This window comes from Diadema antillarum, unplaced genomic scaffold, assembly GCF_040938485.1.
Source record: "Diadema antillarum isolate AM-2024a unplaced genomic scaffold, OU_Dant_1.0 scf00000181, whole genome shotgun sequence".
Classification (NCBI taxonomy): domain Eukaryota; kingdom Metazoa; phylum Echinodermata; class Echinoidea; order Diadematoida; family Diadematidae; genus Diadema; species Diadema antillarum.
In genome coordinates, this window is record NW_027271070.1 from 494,515 (window position 1) to 514,472 (window position 19,958).

The 19,958-nt window shown below is 37.9% G+C and overlaps 1 protein-coding gene across 1 annotated transcript in view; it reads right to left on the minus strand.

Moving 5' to 3' along the window:
* Window positions 1–440: 440 nt before the first annotated feature.
* LOC139723113 (BTB/POZ domain-containing protein KCTD9-like) overlaps window positions 441–19,958 on the minus strand; it is a 73,430-nt gene continuing 53,912 nt past the window's right edge. Inside the window, exons 10-11 of the mRNA XM_071634380.1 lie at window positions 1,895–2,028; window positions 441–930 (exon numbers count right to left, since the gene is read on the minus strand). Coding sequence (XP_071490481.1) covers window positions 796–930; window positions 1,895–2,028 — 269 coding nt within the window. The 3' untranslated portion in view covers window positions 441–795. The remainder of the gene's footprint in view (window positions 931–1,894; window positions 2,029–19,958) is intronic.

The window sequence follows — 19,958 nt, forward strand, 5'->3', positions numbered from 1 at the left end:
CCACAACAGTATGATACTTCATAAAAATTCAAAATCAGACGGCATAACTTTGGGATGGCTGGCTGTTTGATGGCTGCTTCCAGGCAGGCATGGTATCCCTTTGCAATTATCCCTTTCTATGCCAATGAGCCAAATGTGGACAAATTTCACACACAAATCTATGGACAGGTGATCAATGTGGGGGGTCAAGGGTTAATCCAGATGCTTGCACACTCATCTGACATCACTTGCTATGTAACGTCATTCTGTCGGCGTGCCCTGCAGGGAGCTCAATGGCGTCGGCATTCAATTTTTTTGCCTGCTTTTTGCAGTGAAATAGAAGCAAGCCTGACCTTTTGGTACGAAATCACTGCACGCGGCCGAGCACATTACAAATGCAGCAATGCGCTATAGGTTTGCTTTCAAAGTTTGATTCTTTTCATCTGACTATGTCTTCCCTGGCCAGATGAAACATTAAATCACATCTTTACTTAGGTCTACCATGTCATTTGTTATAGAGTTAGTCTTTAAACCAGGCTTAGAGATGCCGTGATGTTAGCGCTCCAGTGAGGAAGGCTTTACAATGCTCCGGGGGGTACTACCAGGCAGCACAGGGGTGCAACTCCTACCCTCTCTCTCTATCGGTGTCGGGATGAGAAGGTGGTGGCGGTGGTATCATTTGTAATGGTGGTGGTGGTGGTGGTAGTTGAGTGCCAACCAGTTTGTTCCCAGTGGTAGAAGCAGTAACGATGCACAGTCCTGGAAGTACTGGGGAGGGCAGCTGGGCACTCCCCGCACCCCTTCCACTGCACTTGTCTATCTGGGAGGATAGTTACCTGCCACGCTCTGCGACATGTGCAGTGGTGTCAGCATCTCTTCAAAAGTGGCGTTCTTGACGTTGGCTCCTCGTAGGTTGGCATCCTGCAGATCGCATCCGGTGAGATTGCAGTTCTGAAAAAAAAAAAAAAAAACCCAGGGCAGACAATAAAGGACCTCTGCCTGCCTCTCGACTGACAATTTAGCTTGTTACATCATAAAACATATATCATCATGCATCAGCAAACTGTTCTCTGGAACATTCTCTCCTGGAACCCCAGTGAAAACAAAGCCTGCCCAGACCATTTCAGCACTTAGCAAAGAGCATCGTTGTTGTTTGTTTGCTCATTTCCATCAGAGAAGATGGCTGGATAGCCCATATTCAGCTACTTTAAGCTGGTCTTCCATGGAGTCCAGTTGGATGTGACGTGGGACCACTTCACCGGGTTAAACACCCTGCTCTTTGCGATGATTGAATGAAGCGGGATCTTTTACGTGCATGAGTTGTTACTCTCTCATACACGGGACCTCCATTTTATGTCCTATCCGAGGGACAGAGTGTTTTGCCTCTTGATAGAGGGGACGGTATGATTACACACAACATTGCTCAGTCCAGACTCGGGTTACGTACAATACATGCGCAAATTATTTGGCGCTGAATGATTGAAGATTCAGTGAAGAAAGGCACATTTTCAAATTTGAAGAATATGACATTTATAAATTTGAGTAATTTTTGTCTAGAATATTAAAAAAAAAATTATATGAATCTCGCAGGAGAATGGGCGAGTGCTTCTGCATTATTTACCCGTTGAGGACAGTTTGATTTTGCTACAACACGCATTTCCCATAGACGCTTGCCTGAGTATACTCTGGACTCAACAGGTTAACATGAAAAAGCAGACACATCAGAATGCTGTAAGATGCCTTCATGGTATACAAACAAATATGAGTCATAGAATGGGCAAGACACAGTCATACAGTAACTGTATCTAAAAGTCAACACTGGTGTGTTTGTGTTGGGGGGTGGGGAGAGGGGTGTGGTTTGAACTGTCAATCTGGGAGGTCCATGAAAAGGACGGTGCAGGACACGGTCGCTCACCTCTAGATCAGTGCCCGCCATCACAGCCCACCTCAAGTTAGAATTCTGCAGGTTGGCGTTCTTCAGGGTCGCGACCCTGAGGTTGACCCCAGCCATCTGACTGTTTTCCAGGTTGACTCCCTTCATGTTAACACCTAGGCAAGGATGAAGATACAAAAAAAGTACAAAATCTGCCATGAATATTTGTCGTAATTCACATTGTGTGTGTGTGTGTGTGTGTGTGTGTGTGTGTGTGTGTGTGTGAAATGAAATTATTACAATTTAGCTACAGCATGTGTTTGACTTTGTTACTCATGTGAGCACTACATGTCTTTACTGGCACAAGTTTTCACCTTACATTTATATTTGGGTAAAGTACCTTGAACTTTAGCTTTGACCTTTGGGACTGAACTTAAATTTACCCCCTCTGCACATCTTCTTCCCACCTTTGAATTCCTTTTACACCAGAGTTCAGTGACCTTTGGCCTTTAAAGGATTTTGCCCAAAATCTGACCAATCTGAAGAGAATACATGGAATGTAGCGGGTTCCTTTTATTCTTCTTCTTCAATTGGTTAATGAGATCTGGAGCACAGGTACCACAAACTTGTAACAATTGGAGGAAGAACCAAAAAGCAAAATGCCTCTGGCTCCCTTTGTAGGCAGAATTTTTGATAAGAAACATACACCCTGGATCAAAAAGACCCTGGATGAAAAAAAAAATGTGTCATGTGAATCAAGCAACAGACAGACTTATGGGGTGTTGCAAGAAAGTTGCAATTAATTGCAACTTGCAACTGATTGTCACTGGCCAATCAAAATCATTGTTGTATGCATGTCTTCTTAATAGGGCAGACCCTGAGCCAATCAGAATGGTTGTTTCAAAATTAGCAATTATTTGCAATTGATTGCAACTTTCTTGCAACACCCCATTAGAGAATGTTCGCTGTCTGAAAAGTCCTCATGTTATCATGCAAAGTGGGGGCACTGCCTGTTAAAAAATGACAGGTCAAACATTACAAGCAGATTTACAGACTGTCCTGCAGGAATAACAGCTCTATGCTTGCAAGCATAATGCTGAAAGTATTCCTTGTACCTCAGCACTAGGGTGCACACAAAATCAGACTAATGCAGATGTATGTTGTTTGGTAGTCAAGACATTTTGACACATACTGGCAGAGTGTTTACCACTGTTCAACAAAGATATATGTATTATATTTGTAATTAATGGGTGAAAAGTTCAAGTAAACATTGATGTTTCTTTTCAGTAAAAGAAATGTCAATTGCCTAGTGGTTGGGGTACACCCTACAAGCTAAGTTCAGGTAATGTGATTAAATTGGCATAAAAAAGAAGCAAATGGAATCTGTTCTTTTTTATGGACAGACACTAAGTGACACAAGTTGAATTAAGTGGTTAAACCAAGGAGGTTCGAGAAATGGAGTCACAACAGTCTTATTCGCTTTGATCCCATGCTCGAAGCCGCCACTCAAAAGTATTTGAAGTATGTGTCAAACTGGATCTGCCGCTCAGATGCGAAGACAATTGACTCGTGTCTCATTGCATAATCACTAGCCACTTTCCAAGGAAGATATGTCTTTGTGATGGTAACTACTTTTCGCTATCTCTACTTACAACCGATGGGCGGTAGACAATGGTAAAGGCACGGGGGTGCGCGAACAGAAATTGCTCAAATATTGCTCAAATAGATATCAAAATTACTCGACTGTACGTGTCTGTGTGCTAATCTGACATATTAATTTATGAAGAACTATACTTGAAGATGAAACCATATTAGTTTCATTTGGCGGAAATTAGGAGAAAAGTGATAAAACCGGCTTTCCATGAGGGTAAAATTCCAAACACTTTCACAAAATACAGCTCAGATTTACACTTTTGCACATATTTTCGAATGGAATTGACTTTTGTTTTATATGCTTTATCATTAGGTGAAATTTCATTGCATTGGATATATAAACGAGCAGCATACACCCGATATTATGTTAGCGTTAAAAATGAATCTTCAGATTGCTCAGAAAGATGGCAACTTCAAGCATCGAACATCAAAGGCACAAATGCACCTGTGGAGTTCTTTTGTCCATCCATAGAAAACTGACAGCTGATGGAATAATTACAGTCAGTTGTAACTCCATCTCTTGAACCTTCTTGGTTAAACTGAATCACCATTACATTTTTTTTTTTTTTTTTTAGTTTCACTCTCTCTTATTTGTTTGTCTTTTGAAGGGACTTGAGGATCTTTATTTCTATTAAGGGCAATGTTAGTTATGCTGAAAGTTCGATATTCTGAAACACAAATTCTGTATACCCAAAGGCTATTAATTTGAATATGAAAAAGGATTAACTTTGTTAATCTAAACATTTGCGGCATTATTCTGAAATCCTGCTATTCTGAATATTTGTTGATCCAAAAGTGTAAGATTGGTTGATCCAAAAATGCAGAGATGGTGCCACTAACGGACCTTTGGAATTATGAGCCTTATCTTGTTTACAGATTAACAAATCTTTTGGAACAATGAATGTCTTTTTATTTTCAGATTAACGAAACTTTGGAATAACGCAGGCCTACCTCATTCATTTTCAGATTAATAAACTTTAAGAATAATGAACCTTATTCATCTTAAGATTAAAAAAACTTCAGAATGAAACTTATTTCATTTTCAAAATAACAAACCTTTGAAATAAGGAACCATCAGAATTACAAACTGTAACCTTTTATTTAAGGGGAGGGGGAGCTGGTAGAGTAATGGAATGGTAATGAAGTTCCTACTAGCTTGTCAAGTTACAATTATGAGCATGGGTATGCATAAAGTTACTGAAAATGCTTAACCCAAATCAGTGCTGCCATGACATTCTGGATCTCTAATCTTTGATATCTTAAAGCTGCTTTTGACAACTCTGAGAGTCAGTCTGTAAATATTTAAATGGAACATCTCTGTACCAACAGAATATTCAGTGACATCTAGGAATGACAGTGTGCCCATGACAATATCTTGCTATGAGGATTTAGAGTTCCTCTGCTATAAGTGCAGTCAAACCTGTCTTACAGACCTCCTGTCTATAGTGGCCACCTGCCGTATATGACCGATAAGAACAATTTCCTCCAAGAGAAAAAAGCATAATAAAGAACTTGTCAATAGCGGCCATCTGTCTATAATGGCTACTTTTTTGTCTCCCTTGGGTGGCCGCTATAGACAGGTTTGACTGTATTTCATTAGTTCTGGTGACTTGTAAATATGACCCTGCATCCCCCCAAAACACCAAAATCTCACTGGACATGCATTTTAAGTTATGAACAGATTCCTAAAAACAGACTCTAAGTTTTAAAAATGACATATAACTCAATACAAATGGACTCTCACAACCCAGGTAAATAATGAACGAAAGTAATAAATGTGTTTTAAATATTGCGAAAAGAGGCTTTGAAATTTATTGGGTCTATTCTAGTCTTAATCTCATGAGGTGGTGCTCTCCTATGCAATAAATGGAACAAAAACTGGATATAAACCTCCGTAGCAAACACAAATAAAGGGATTATCAGATTAAGTTGAAATTTTGCACTCTAGTAGCACATTCCATTTGTGACTGATACTAACTTTCAAAGCGGTTAGCATCATCTTTGCAAAAGTTATCTCAGTTGAAAGTGGAGTGCATAAAGTGTTTTTCAAAAACTGAAAAGGAACCACTACAAAGTCGAATCTAATCACATACACCAAGAAATAAAACTGTTCTAGAAACACTGCAAAAAAGAAATTTCCATTCATTTTGTGATGCCATGTACAAGAAGATTTTTTTTTTATTCTGAAAATATAAAAAACAAAAAATCACTAGGTTGACCCGCACTACATACTTCAAGCCCTCATGTAAAATCGGGCTGTGTGACATTTTGTTGGTTTTGTGATGCACAGTCACATACATACATGCTTATACATTATTATACAAAAAATGCACAGGTGAGAGTGCATTTAAGTGGAGATGCAGCGCACTCGAGGGCCCTTAACATGATGCAACACGCACAAGGCACAGCCCAGTGCATGTTGTACTACAATGTGAATACCCGAGAGTGTCCCACATCTGCATATTAAATGGGTCAAGGGTCTATCAACTACAATATCAGCTAGTAAAACTTTTCATTTCAATGCAGTCGGGCCACTCTCTGATTGGCCGTGCAGACGACAGTGTGAATCAAAAGGATTGTTTGGCTTCATGTGCTGCATGCACGGCTAGCTAGCTGCTTGTTGGCATACATCTACACAGAGCATTTGCTGTCATACGATAGTTAACACGCTGTGCAGTTACGCTTTTTTAGCTGTACACTTTTTGCACGGGCATGTTAGTATGAAAATAAAGAGGACACACGTGACCCACTTAAATACTTCTGATTGGCTACATTCTTGAACACAGATGAAATGTCAAAGGAATTCTAAAGGCAATGGGCCTGAGAGATTTGATGTCACATTGGTGCCATTCTCATTGGAAAAAACTTCGAAATTCGGGTTGCGATCAGAGTCCCATCTTTTTGATTCATCATTCTCACTGTGCAAAGTTTTTAAATGTGGGTCGCGATTATTTGCAAAGAGCTGATCTGTGCAGGTACATTCAAACTGTGGTGCGCCACAGCTGGTAAAAATAGCAAGGAGCGACATGGTGTATTTTGGGATATTAAATTTTGTGCAGTCAACATTCTCACTGTGCAACTTAGTATCTATTTGCACAAAAAAAAAGGAAAACCACAAAAGAGTGTGACTTGGATCGCAACACCAATCATGCAGAATAACACATTGCTTCTGTTCATTTTGACAATTTGGTCGCAATTCTGTTCACGCCCCCAAAATGATGCATTATTTCAAATGCAATGAGAATGGCTCTTGTATAAATCTCCTCTCTGCAATGTCACACTGACATCTATACCACCTGCGGGCAAACACTGAAGGAATTTACATTTAATGTGAAGATTTACCATTTATGATTAAAAAAACAAACTGTGAAATGAAATTGTTGCCACTTTCCTGCTCTTCATTTTAATGAAATTGTCAAATTTGAGGTACGATGATGAAGCATGCTGACACGGAGACTTATTTGCTCTTCTACTGAAGTCATTATCCCGATTTCTGCCTTAAATGTTATATATCACATTTGCTATTTAAATGCAATATTCTGGCTGATACCTGTAATCAATTCTTTTTAATAACTTTTCACTACAAGTTGAACTGAAGGCTGCAAGCGGCCTACTTCTCAAAAATTAAACACTTTGAAATAAAGTGAGAGTTAGTACAACTTTTGCCTACCAGCTACTACTACTACTACTACTACTACTACTACTACTACAACAACAACAACAACAACAACAACAACAACAACAACAACAACAACAACAACAACAACAACAACAGCAACAACAACAACAACAACAACAACAACAACAACAACAACAACAACAACAGTTTTAAGGTGATATCAGTACTCCAATGCAATTCCAGGTATACTGTACCATATGTCCCCCAAACAAAATTACAACGGGACTCTCTGCAATGATAACTTTAAAAATAGTGAATCAATCTAAATGCAATTTTAGGGTATGAAACTATAACTTATTACCCATGTCTTGCAGAAAACCCCATCCGATTTGCTTCTGTGGTCAAAGAGAAATAAGGATTTTTGTAGAGCATGTCAGGAATCCCTTCCCTTCAAATTCTGTCCATTGTGTTCACACATACACATAGATATGCAGTTCCAAGAGCATCCAAGTGCTAAACTTGGAAGAATCACATCCACGACATGCTTCACAACCATTAACATTTCTCCGTGACCACTTAACCAAACTAAATGGGGTTTTCTGCAAAATATAGGTATTAAGATGTTATATTTTTAGACCCTGAAATAGCATGCAGACAGTTTAATCATATTAGAAGTTATCAATGCAAAAATCCAATTGTATTTTTTTTTGGACATACTGTATTGAGAAACAGCATTTTGGATTTCAAGCAGTACTACTGTGCTCCTGTACTTCTACACATTCCTAATCACAATCATCCAGCGCAGATCAATTGTAGCATTGATCGTTTTTCACTAAATCATTGTGGCAATGATCAACAGTATGAAGCTTTTTCTTTTTATTGATATATCACAAGTCAAACTCAACAAATTAGACCTTTTCATTTCTCTTAACTGGAATGTCTTTTATTCCTTCCTTTTTTTCCTTGCCAAATCTAATATCAGATGCCACACTCTGAATTTCTCTTTGTTTTGACTTTCATATCATCTTATTTTTTTCTTCTCTGTTCCTCTCTTTCTAATTCTGCATTGAAAATTCAGATGACACGCAAGTCAGTCACCTTCTATAAATAGTGAATGTTTCACAAGTTCCAAGAAGTGACTTTGGTGGAAAGAGTAAATTCATTTATCTGTTTTTTTTCCCCTTACACATACACTCTCTCTCTCTCTTTTTACAGACAGTGAAAAGTTCAGTGCTCTACAAAGGTGATTTTGATAAATTGAAGTGGGGGCGGAAAGAGAACCTTTATACAGAGAGTTATCATTCAAAGTATGTCATCCAATGCACTGATCATGTGCTGCATTGTGACAGGAAGGACATATTGTATTCAAAACTCCAGAGAAATCAAGATGAAAGTTTAGATGGTTTTAGAATGAAATGTTGTTCTCACTTTCAACACACGAAGCCTTTGACATCTTTTTTTTTTTTTTTTTTTTTTTTTGGGGGGGGGGGGGGTGATAATCACTCTATCTAAAGTATAAATAGCACCTGAGACCCTAACATATTGCCTAGAGCAACAAATATGAGCAATGTCACATTAAACCAAAGAGGATTTAATTTCAGACATACAAAAAACCTAAGTCGATGATGGATGGATATATGACCTTTTAGGAAATATCACACCTATCCCTTTAGACGAGCAAAAATTTTTTGATATAGGTAGTGCTGTACAGTACATGTCAATCTCCCCCCCCCCCCCCCCCCACTCATTGGTCATTCACGCTTAAAGATTAAAAACATGTTGTCTATCATATACAAGGGTGTTGGCAGTTTTCAAAAGATATAACCTAGTTTGTGTCAGGTGACAAATCATTTCTTTTTTTCCAATTCAAAGTTGGGACCACCTAAGATCAAGATGGTTTCCCCAAAATATCACTGAGGGACACACCAACTAACTTTGCAGTAAGGTTTTTAGGGGAGTAACCATGATTTCTTCGGACTAACATGGTTCCAAAGTTTTGCAATGCATCCAGTTGTTTCAAATCTTAGGTAGACCACAAATACAGTCCGACCTCTCTTATTCGGCCTCCCATTATCTGGCTCTCTCTATCAACCGGACGCAATCTCACCATGATTTTTTTCCCCCATGTAATAATTACGGGAAAAGGGGGATTTCAAACTCAAACAAAATTCCTACACAATCTCGCATGAATTACATATCATTCCCAACATAATCAACATACATTCATATCACATTTTCACCTAAATAACATGCATTGGGACATCCACTATCCCTAAATCACTGCAAGAACATGGACAGAACTTCTCAGTAGAAAAAAAAAAGAAAAGCTTTTTCTATACATGTAGCTATTACCACTGGGTAGGCAGCTGCATGTTAATTAAACATAGAGTCTCCCATATCCGGCTGAATTCCTTATCCCGATGAGCACCGGTCCTGACATGTCCGGACAAGAGAGGTAAGACTGTTGGAACTTGAAAGCAAAATGACTGATATGAGAAAATTGTTTTTTTTGTTTTTTTTTTCTGGAGCTGAAAAACCAGACACTGGTGACCAATTACATACCCTCAGTGTCTTTTTATTGTTATTTAAACCAATCTAAAATTTGTTTTTTCAATATGTAATTTGATTGATGGATGATTTTGTTATGACCAATGCTGGTCATACACTATCATATGATCCATACTGTATCAGTGCATGCATAGTGAATATGCATGCACTAGCACCACAAGCACTTTATAAAAAATCAAAATTTAAAGCAGCATTTATGGTTCTACAGCCCTCTTGTACATTACTGTACATAAAAAATGGCATGCCATTCCTTCAAGCTACACTTAATACTGCGGTCATCTGCACTTTCTATAGCTGTTATTACTAATATCTATGTTCCCTCGTAATGAAAGATCAACTAAGTCTAAATATATATATTTGCTTTCAGTTCTTGTTTGTAATTTCTGTACCTTATTACATTTGTCTCCTACTGTTGTTAATGAACTTTATGTTGTAAAATTATCATTTATCAAAAGTGCACTGAAAGAATGTCCTTCCTGAAGTCAGGAAGCAAACCAACCAACCACAGTGCAATATCACCGTCAACTACAAAGTGTATATAATAATCTCGTGATCACCAGATGAAAGTTAAAGCGTATGGCACTAACTGAGCAGACATTGACAAACACAAATTCAATAGCTTTATAGCTTAACCCGTTGAGGACGAGTCCCGAGTATACTCAGGCAGGTGTCTATGGGAAATGCGTGTTACAGCAAAATCAAACCGTCCTCAACGGGTTAAGAGATTCAGTAGCTCTGATTACTCTGGTAACCATTGTGATGTCCTAAAAGATTTGGGAAGGGCTACACGCAAGCTACGGATCTCTGTATCATATCACACATGAGTTACATGTTTAGATGTACTATATACGAAACTTGACAGTGTTATTACATTGTTTGTCAAACAATCCTTGTACCCTTAATAATCAACCCTAAATCACATGACAATCCTTAATGGTAGTGATTAACATTTTGCCTCTAGCATATTGTCATAATTCTCTATAGGGATACAACAGGACAATCCCTATTTTCTTAACCTGTTGAGGACGGACAGATTTTGCTACAACTTGCATTTCCCATAGAAACCTTGCCTGAGTATGCTCGGGACTCGTCCTCAACAGGTTAACTAATATGTTGATAATAATGGGTGATGTTTGTTATTCCAAAGGTTCTTTATTCTACAGGTTTGTTATTCTGAAACACACATGTTCTCTGCATCTACATGTTGGTTTTAATCAGAAAGGTAAAAGGATTTGTTAATCTGAACGTTTTGTTAATCTGAACACTTGTCACATTATTTCATAGGTTTGTTATTCAAATGGTTCATTGATCCCAAAATGATATAAGATTTGTTATTCCAAAAGTTTGTTAATCCAAAAAATGAAATGAGGTTTGTTATTCTAAAATGAACAGAACATGCATACTAATACACTTTCAGAATTACAAACCTTATTTTGTTTTGGGATCAACAACCCTTATTTTGTTTTGGGATCAACAAACCTATAGAATACAAATTTTATTCAATTTTCAGATTAACGAACCTTCAGAATTACTATGGCTAAATATGATTAAATGCTGTCACTACCAAACATCCCCATGCTAGACACACAATTCCCAAAAAATTACTATTCAGACACCACTATCCACGGTAAAATTGAGCAGGGTAAAAATCAGGTCACTCGCATACTTTTTGCCACCAGCATTGAAAATCAATTTTTGACACAGTATAACAAACAAGCAGCATATATATAAAACCACACAGGTCAGGTTTCTCTACTTGGAAATGTTGTTGAAAAAGCCTGAAAGACAGATTCTGATTGTGCTTAAACTCTGAAAGGACATGTCAAGTGCACTGGAGGGGTATCTGATTCCATGGTTACAGTTCATTATTTGGAATGAGCGCCATTCTGAAGGTTTCTTAATCCAAATGTGAAATAAGGTTTGCTCTTCAATTCAATTCAATTCTTCAATTTTTCTTATACTTATATTTACAAAATAATTCTTAAGCCAAATGTGAAATAAGGTCTGGTACTGAATTCCATTCAGTTCTTTCATTTTTCTTAATCTTTATGAAATAATTCTTAATCCAAATGTGAAATAAGGTCTGCTATTCAATTTAATTCAATTCAATTCTTTTATTTTTCTAATCTTTACAAAATAATTCTTAAAGGGTGTGTACAGTTCTGGTTGAGGTGAGGATTTAGCTTTTAAGGTTTTGCGAGATATTCCGAAACCACTCTATGAGATGTCAAAGAGCATGCAATTCTAAGGGGTATCAAAAGTTTATTTGAAGAAAATCGGTTTTGAAATGGCTGAGATATCCAAAAACAAGGTGAAACAAAGAGATCCTAATAAAAGGAGTGGCCTGTCGCCTTTTATTACTATCACCTTTTTGGATATCTCGGCCATTCGAAAACCGATTTTCATCAAATAAATGTTGAATCCATCTTAAAATTACATTCTCTTTCATATTTTATAAGAGGTTTCTCATTATCTCACTTAGGAATGTTAAAAACATGAATCCCCACCTCAACCAGTACTGTACAGTCCCTTTAATTCGAATGTGAAGTACGGTCTGCTTTTCAATTCAATTCTTTTATTTTTATTCCTTTTTTTCAATGAAATATAACACAGAATGAATCATAGTTCTCAATGGCCATATACACCAAGCCCTTTGACATCAGTCGTTTTTGAATGACAATCACTTAATCTCGACATAAGATTGTGTGTGTGTGTGTGTGTGCGTGTGTGTGCATCTGATTAATTCATAAAAGCAACAATGAACAGATGATTTCATTACATAAGAAAAACAAGAGACCTGCAGGTCTAGCGCTCACCTGAGTATCGCAGGTCCACCTTTCACGCAGTCACTAATCTAAATTACACACACCTCAACCAAAATTTGACCAGGCATTCTCAAGTAGAAGACACATCCATCATGAGGTTTTCAAGGAGAAGATGAAAATGTACAATTTAGGCCCCAATTTGGACCTCCCCACCCCTCCCCCTGCCTGCAAGGGGGGCACCCCTGGATCTGCTATGAACAAACTTGAAACTACAGTCATTAATGTACTAACTCATAGCATCAACTTAGCTCTACCATTTCAGGTTCCAGAGAAGAAGATTTTTAAAGATACCATAATTTTGGGGGGTTTGGGCCCCCTGGGGGCCCCCTGGGTGGGGCATGGTGCCCATTTTAACAAATTGAGATCCTAACCTCCTAGGGATGCTACCTGCCAAGATTGGTGAAAATCCATCACGATGGTTTTCAAGAAGAAGATGAAAATGTACAATTTAGGCCCCATTTGGACCTCCCCACTCCCCCCACCCCCAAGGAGGGGCACCCCTGGATCTGCCATGAACAAATTTGGAACTACAGTAATTAATGTACTAACTCATAGTATTACCTTAGCTCTATCACTTCTGGTTCTAGAGAAGAAGATTTTTAAAGATTCCTTAATTTTGGGGGGTTTGGGCCCCCCTGGGGCCCCCTGAGTGGGGCATGGTACCCATTTTTACAACTTGAGATCCTAACTCCCTAGGGATGCTACCTGCCAGGTTTGGTGAAAATTGGTCTTGGGGTTTTCAAGAAGAAGATGAAAATGTAAAAAGTTCACGACGCACGATGGACACCGGATGAAGAATGATCGCAATAGCTCACTTGAGCCTTTGGCTCAGGTGAGCAAAAAACAAACAAACAGATATTGGGACATTCTACAAAGATAAATTGTTGGTTCATAGACAAATGGCATAGCAGAAGACAGACTGTTGGCCTCCTTTTACTATGTAAAGAGAGTAAAATAAATAAACTTCATTACAAAACTAGAAAAAAGAAGAGCTAAAAGAGTCAAGAAATACAACCCATTTTCCTGAAGAAAGCCTGTCAGTTTCTATCTTTCATTTAAGGGCAAAGCAAAAAAAAAATGCATATATGACATGAGATTTTTGACAGTCTAATCATACAAATCTTGATGCAAATTCATATTTGCAAATTCACTGCATATTTTTCAAGTTGTAATGGATTTGTCAGGTTTGTGATTGGACATATCTACACCATATCTACACCCATATCTTCCAGCAAACCAATTTTATCATTCCAAATCCCAGCCTATCTGCCCCTGTGCACTCTCAAGCACTCGCACGCACATTCACCACCATCACACATCAGAGTTTATTTCCCCCTGCTATCTTTGCAGCAGAATTTGTATTGTTTACCAATTTACCTACCTACCTTTTCCTCGGGCCGGCCATCTTTTCAAGCAATGCTTACAATGGCGGCCCTCTGCATTATCATTTCTTAAATATAATATTGTTATTGTAATCCCAGCTGCATAGACATGCATACTGTAATATCATTAATTTCCTTTTATATCGTTGTTTATGCAAGTCAAATGACTCTGTTTCAAATATACTTTGTATGTTTCCCATGTTCACGATTATTCAATTTATGTATATATTGATTTGCAGAAAATAAAGTATCTATCAAACAAACATATCTACACCACCTGCACACACACCCTGGTCCTTGTTAATCTGAGCTCTGATGGAATTCCGATAGCTGCTTAAAATTTCCATAGAATCTCACACGTTAATGCAGGTAGCAGGTTTAAATCTGATGTTCTCTTTTAAATATATGTATAATAATTTCTCATTTTCAGAAAAAGGAAAAGTCTTAAAACTCAAGTATTTAAAACATTACATTTCACAATTCCAATGTTGTTGTTTTTTTTTGTCTCACCATTTACCACATTCTCAAGCAGCATAGAGTAAAAAGAAAAATCTTTAAAGAGAGTACATCTTTAAAAAGAGTCAGTCTCTTAATATCAAAGGGATATGTACATAAGCATGACGATACATCATTAGAAAGTCTTCATCAATCTCACGACTATTTGAGTTCATGAATAGACTGGTTTACACTAACTTTCAGGGTCTAGAGCAAGGGTACTTCAGGACAGATATCCTGCCTCAGGCCTTGCCCAACACAACAATTAATGAATGTAAACTGAATATAACCCATTTTCCTGAAGAAAGCTATCAGTTTCTATCTTTCATTTCAGGGTAAAGCAAAAAAAAAAATGCATATATGAGATGAGATTTTTGACAGTCTAATCATACAAATCTTGGTGCAAATTCATATTTGTAAATTCACTGCATATTTTTCAAGTTGTAATGAATTTGTCAGGTCTGTGATTAGACATATCTACACCAACTGCACACACACCCTGGTCCTTGTTGATCTGAGCTCTGATGGAATTCCGATAGCTGCTTAAAATTTCCACAGAATCTCATATGTTCATACAAGTAACAGGTTTAAATCTGACGTTCCCTTTTAAATATATAATTTCTCATTTTCAGAAAAGGGAAAAGTCTTCGACCCCAGCATTTGAGGACGTTCCTCAGTTATGTTTGTGCGCATCCTAGCTGCGCAGGTTGGTCAGTGATGTAACAAAGAGCGTAGAAGCGCACGCACCAGTGACGAGCTGAGCTAGCTGAGCATGCTATGCTGAGCAGCTGCTAGTAGATCGAGCTAGAGTGTAGTACGTAGTACCCGACAGCTCCCCACTGCGGCCGTGCTGGGCGGCCCTGCTTGGCTCATGTGCTGACTGTACGCGTTACAATCTGTGCGTACAATGCAAAGTTCAGCGGTCCGAGCCGCATAGGCCTATACATGGTCATGGTAGCACAACACTGATCGATGGAATCGGGAAGCTTGGAAGTGGAACTGAGCTGTTCCCATTTTCAATCCATAGATCTGTTTTGTGACATGCAGTTCATTATTTGTTCATCAACATGATCAAGTCGAGTGCTAAGGTACCTAGGGCCTATAGACATTGTAGGCCCCTAGTCGGGGATGACAAGTCTACATGACTAGGTGTTAAAAACAACAACAACAACAATAACAACAACAACAACACCAAACATATGACACACATTTCATCGTTAGGTTTAACAACTACAAGGCAAGTGCCAAATTGTGTCTCGCCCATTCGCGTACAAGAAATTAATATTTTTCTAACTACCAGAAGTTCATTGACCCACCTATGACCTTTGACCTTGTGGTGACCTTCAACTCCCCAAGGGACATTTGCCATCCAAGTTTGGTCCCAAACGGACAAAGGGATCAAAAGCTATGAGCCATAATCGAAAAGCGCCATAAAAACGTAAAGGGCCCTAAAAGTTTTTTGACCCCTTTCTGTGACCTTTGACCTTGTGATGACCTTTAATTCCCCAAGGGACACCTACCGTCCAAGTTTGGTCACAAACGGACTTAGGGATCAAAAGTTATGAGCCACAATCGAAACGCGCCATAAAAACTTAACATTGGGCCCTAATAGTTTGTTGACCCCTGTCTGTGACCTTTGACCTTGTGATGACCTTCACCTCCCCAAGGGACATCTACCACCCAAGTTTGGTCACAAACGGACAAAGGGATCCCTGCATTGGTTCCTGACCAGAGTTGGGGGTCTTACGATGATTTCTGTTGCATGGGGGCGCTGCTAGCACAAAAGTGAGCACACGAACCCCCCATTTTTACAATTGTTCTACATTAAGTAACCCTTCTTCTACAATTTGATCAAGTTTCATGAAAATGACATGGGTTTTGAATGTACAGCATGACATTCATGAACCCCACCTAATCAGGGCACCCATGATAAACCAGATTTGGGTTCCTCTCTATCTCTATCATATGGGAGCGCTGATAGCACAAAAACGAGCATATGAACCCCTACTTTTTATTAGTTTTTTTTTGAATTAGTAAGCCTTCTTCTACAATTTGGTCAAGTTTCGTGAAAATAACATGAGTTTTGAATGTACAGCATGAGATTCATGAATCCACCCTGTCAGGGCATCCCTGCATAGGTTCCTGACCAGATTTTGGGGTCTTACGATGATATATGTCATATGGGGTCACTGCTAGCACAAAAACAAGCACATGAACCCCCACTTTTTTTGTTTTTCTGGAATTAGTAAGCCTTCTCCAATTTGGTCAAGTTTCGTGAAAATGACATGGGTTTTGAATGTACAGCATAAGTTTTATGAACCTTGTCCTTTAGCTCACCCCTAACAGAAAACGTGCCTGACAAGGATTTGAGAGATTTGGGTTTTTTCTGCAGCGTAAGGGTGCTGCTTGCTCAAGAGTGAGAGTGTAAATCCTTACTTTAAATCTTTTTCCTTGTTTTGGGTACCTTTCTCTGCAATTCTTGCAAATTTGGAGAAAATAACGTGGATTTTGAAAGCATTATGGGGATTTAAATTTGTCATTGCAGATTTCGTTGCCAATCATGGTCTTGATCCTGTAACGCTATCATTTTGGTACTCGACGGCAGATTGTCAAAAAAAACTTACCAAACTCTGCGAACTAGTAAGTTAGAATTCAACATTTTTGAAGTGGTTAAGTCCATCGCGCTAGATTTCTGACGAGTGGTCCCCTTGCGATAATGGATTGGCTCTCTACAGTATTCATAAGTAGACGTGGACGTGCGTAAACAAGCTTAGCCAGTATGGTCTGTTCGGTAAGCCGTGACATGGTATTCTAGTACTGAAATGTTCGTATCATCAAGGCAAGGGATTCATTTTGGAAGGTAATATTTTCGCATGTTGTTAATTTCGCGAATAGCTCCCGACTCGCGAAATTCGCGAAAATAAAACCCCCGCGAAATATATAGCGTATACAGTATTCTTCAAAGTCCCTTAGAAGAAAAACAAGCACATGAACCTGTGGTTTTATAAACATATTTGGGCTTTGGATGGGTCAAAGTTATAGTATGGAAAGTTTGAAGAAAATGACATGGACTTCACTTTAACTGAGGAACGTCCTTAAAACACTACATTTTGTTGGCTGAGAATGAGAAAGGCGTTAAATCGAACACTGTGGGTTTAGTGGCAATTTAATGCCCTTATCATTCTCACCCAATGATCAACCACGAATTCAAATAGTTTAGTTTTTCTCACCATTTACCATATTTCAAGCAGCATAGAGTAAAAAGATTTTTTTTTTGATAAAAAGAGTCAATCTTTGAATATCAAAGGGAAATGTACATATAATCAGTAAGCATGACGAGACATCATTTGATATTCTTCATCAATTTTGGTATAGGTATCATAATAAAGTTGCAACAACAATCAACAACAAAAAAATCCATGTAGAATTGATAGATAGATAATCCTGAGAATTTTAAAAACTACAAACTTGTAAAGCACAAATTGCTGAAAAGTTCCTTCTTTGCCATAACATCTCAGTCTTACTGCCTTTAAAGGCATTTTAGCAGGATTGTACAAGCAGTTTTGAGATGATTACTATGAAATTTGCTTGTCAAAGTGGATGACAATTTTCAAATTGCAGATATCAATCACTCTAAAATCTAAAATGATATTGTGCTTGCGGCAGTTTATAAAGTCAGTGTTATTCCATCCCACCAGAGATAAATGTCTTCTTCAAAAGTAATTACTTTGGAGCATTCTCATATCAGAAAAGTTATGATTCAACTGAATTTCCTGTAATGTAGAAATTCATCAATTTATGCATGAAATACAAACATAGCCATTTCTTTTTTCCCCACATAGGAATTGTAATTATTGTTTGATGTAAAGCAAAGGAAAATGACAATGTAGCACACATGACAACAAAAACAAAAACTCCCTGCGGCACAAAGCAAAACAAAGCAAAGCAAAACAAAACAAAACAAAACAAAACAAAACAAAACATAACAATAACGAAACAAACAAAAACCAAAAACTTTGTATGCATACCTTTTCAACTGCTCTAGACTAGGAATTATGTTTTAATAAGCTGCAATATGATATGGCACGCAATAACCTGGGGATCCATCACACGCCAGATTGCTGCGTAGCGAGCGTTATCTCGTGTTCTTGATTTGTACAGTCACACACTGCTATCATGGCGGTCAAATTCTAGGGATTGGCAATTATAGTGATCCCAATGCAAATTCATTCTCACCATGCTTAATGTTATCACAATATTAATACTTTTATTTAAATATTTTTCAAAAATATCATTCTTTGGCTGTATTATCATTTTGGATAGTAGTTTAAAAAGAGATCATATCAATCTATAAAATCTGCCCCTGTGACTGATAATTCAAGAAAAAATCATTCTAATCCACAAACTTAGCCCCTATGACTTATAATGCATAGTGCAGTGGTATTGGTACAACTTCTGCTGGGCACTGCTGATGAGCTGCACATACATGCCTAATGGCCAATAAGCATTATACTGTTTGGTACCATTATCAGAGAGAGAGAAAAAAAATCATTACATTACTGGATTTCATGGAATTTGATGAATCAGCTTTTATTTATTGCTGTGCTAAAATCACTAACAAAAGAGAAAAGAATCTTTTTGCAGAAAGCACTAAGCATTTCCTTAGCCCATTTTTTTTTTTGCTAACCCAGGGCACATAGATATATATATATATATATATATATATACATACACACACACACACACACACACACATATATATATATATATATATATATATATATATATATATATATATATATATATATATATATATTCATAAATGGAGTGGATATTTAGTTGGTACCCTAGGGTACCAAATTTTGCATCATATGTAAATAATTCATGAAGACATGTCACAAAACTTAATGCAGAGGCAATTTCAAAGATACCACTCTTCTGAGTATACAAGTAAAAGCTAGATTTGAACTCCCTCCCTGATAATGAATGAATCGGTATAGGACGTTACATGTTTTGTCTCATAATAATCAAACTAGAAAAAAAAAAGAACAAAATGTCTCTTGAATTGCTCTTTAAACTTTGAGAGTAGGTGGATGAGCCTAAGCTACCACAAATAGAACATGTGGTCTGAGGTTAGAGAAGACACTTCATATAAAGAATTCCATGAGTTGTGTATGTATTTTTTTTTTGGGGGGGGGGGGGGGTGGGGGAGGGGGAGGGTTACCCCATTTCGAAGGAGAACTAGTTCAAGATTGTGAATGTTCCAAATGTCAGCCCTGCATCTCTCCAATCCAAACGTCTGTGCAAACATGCTGCCAGAGATGCCAACATGGAGCTATATGTATGGTCTTGCTTGTTAGCACAACCTGCGTGGAGCACGAACATGACCGGAATGTTTAAACCATCTATTTATATCCCGGCAAACTTCTCGTCATCATCATCATCTGTCTACACATGTGGAATGTAAAAATTAAGTAAAGAAGAAGAAGAAAAAAAAGAAGACCTCACCATGCGCTTTTCCCTCTTCTACTACCTATGACACAGCAATCAATATTTGCATTCTA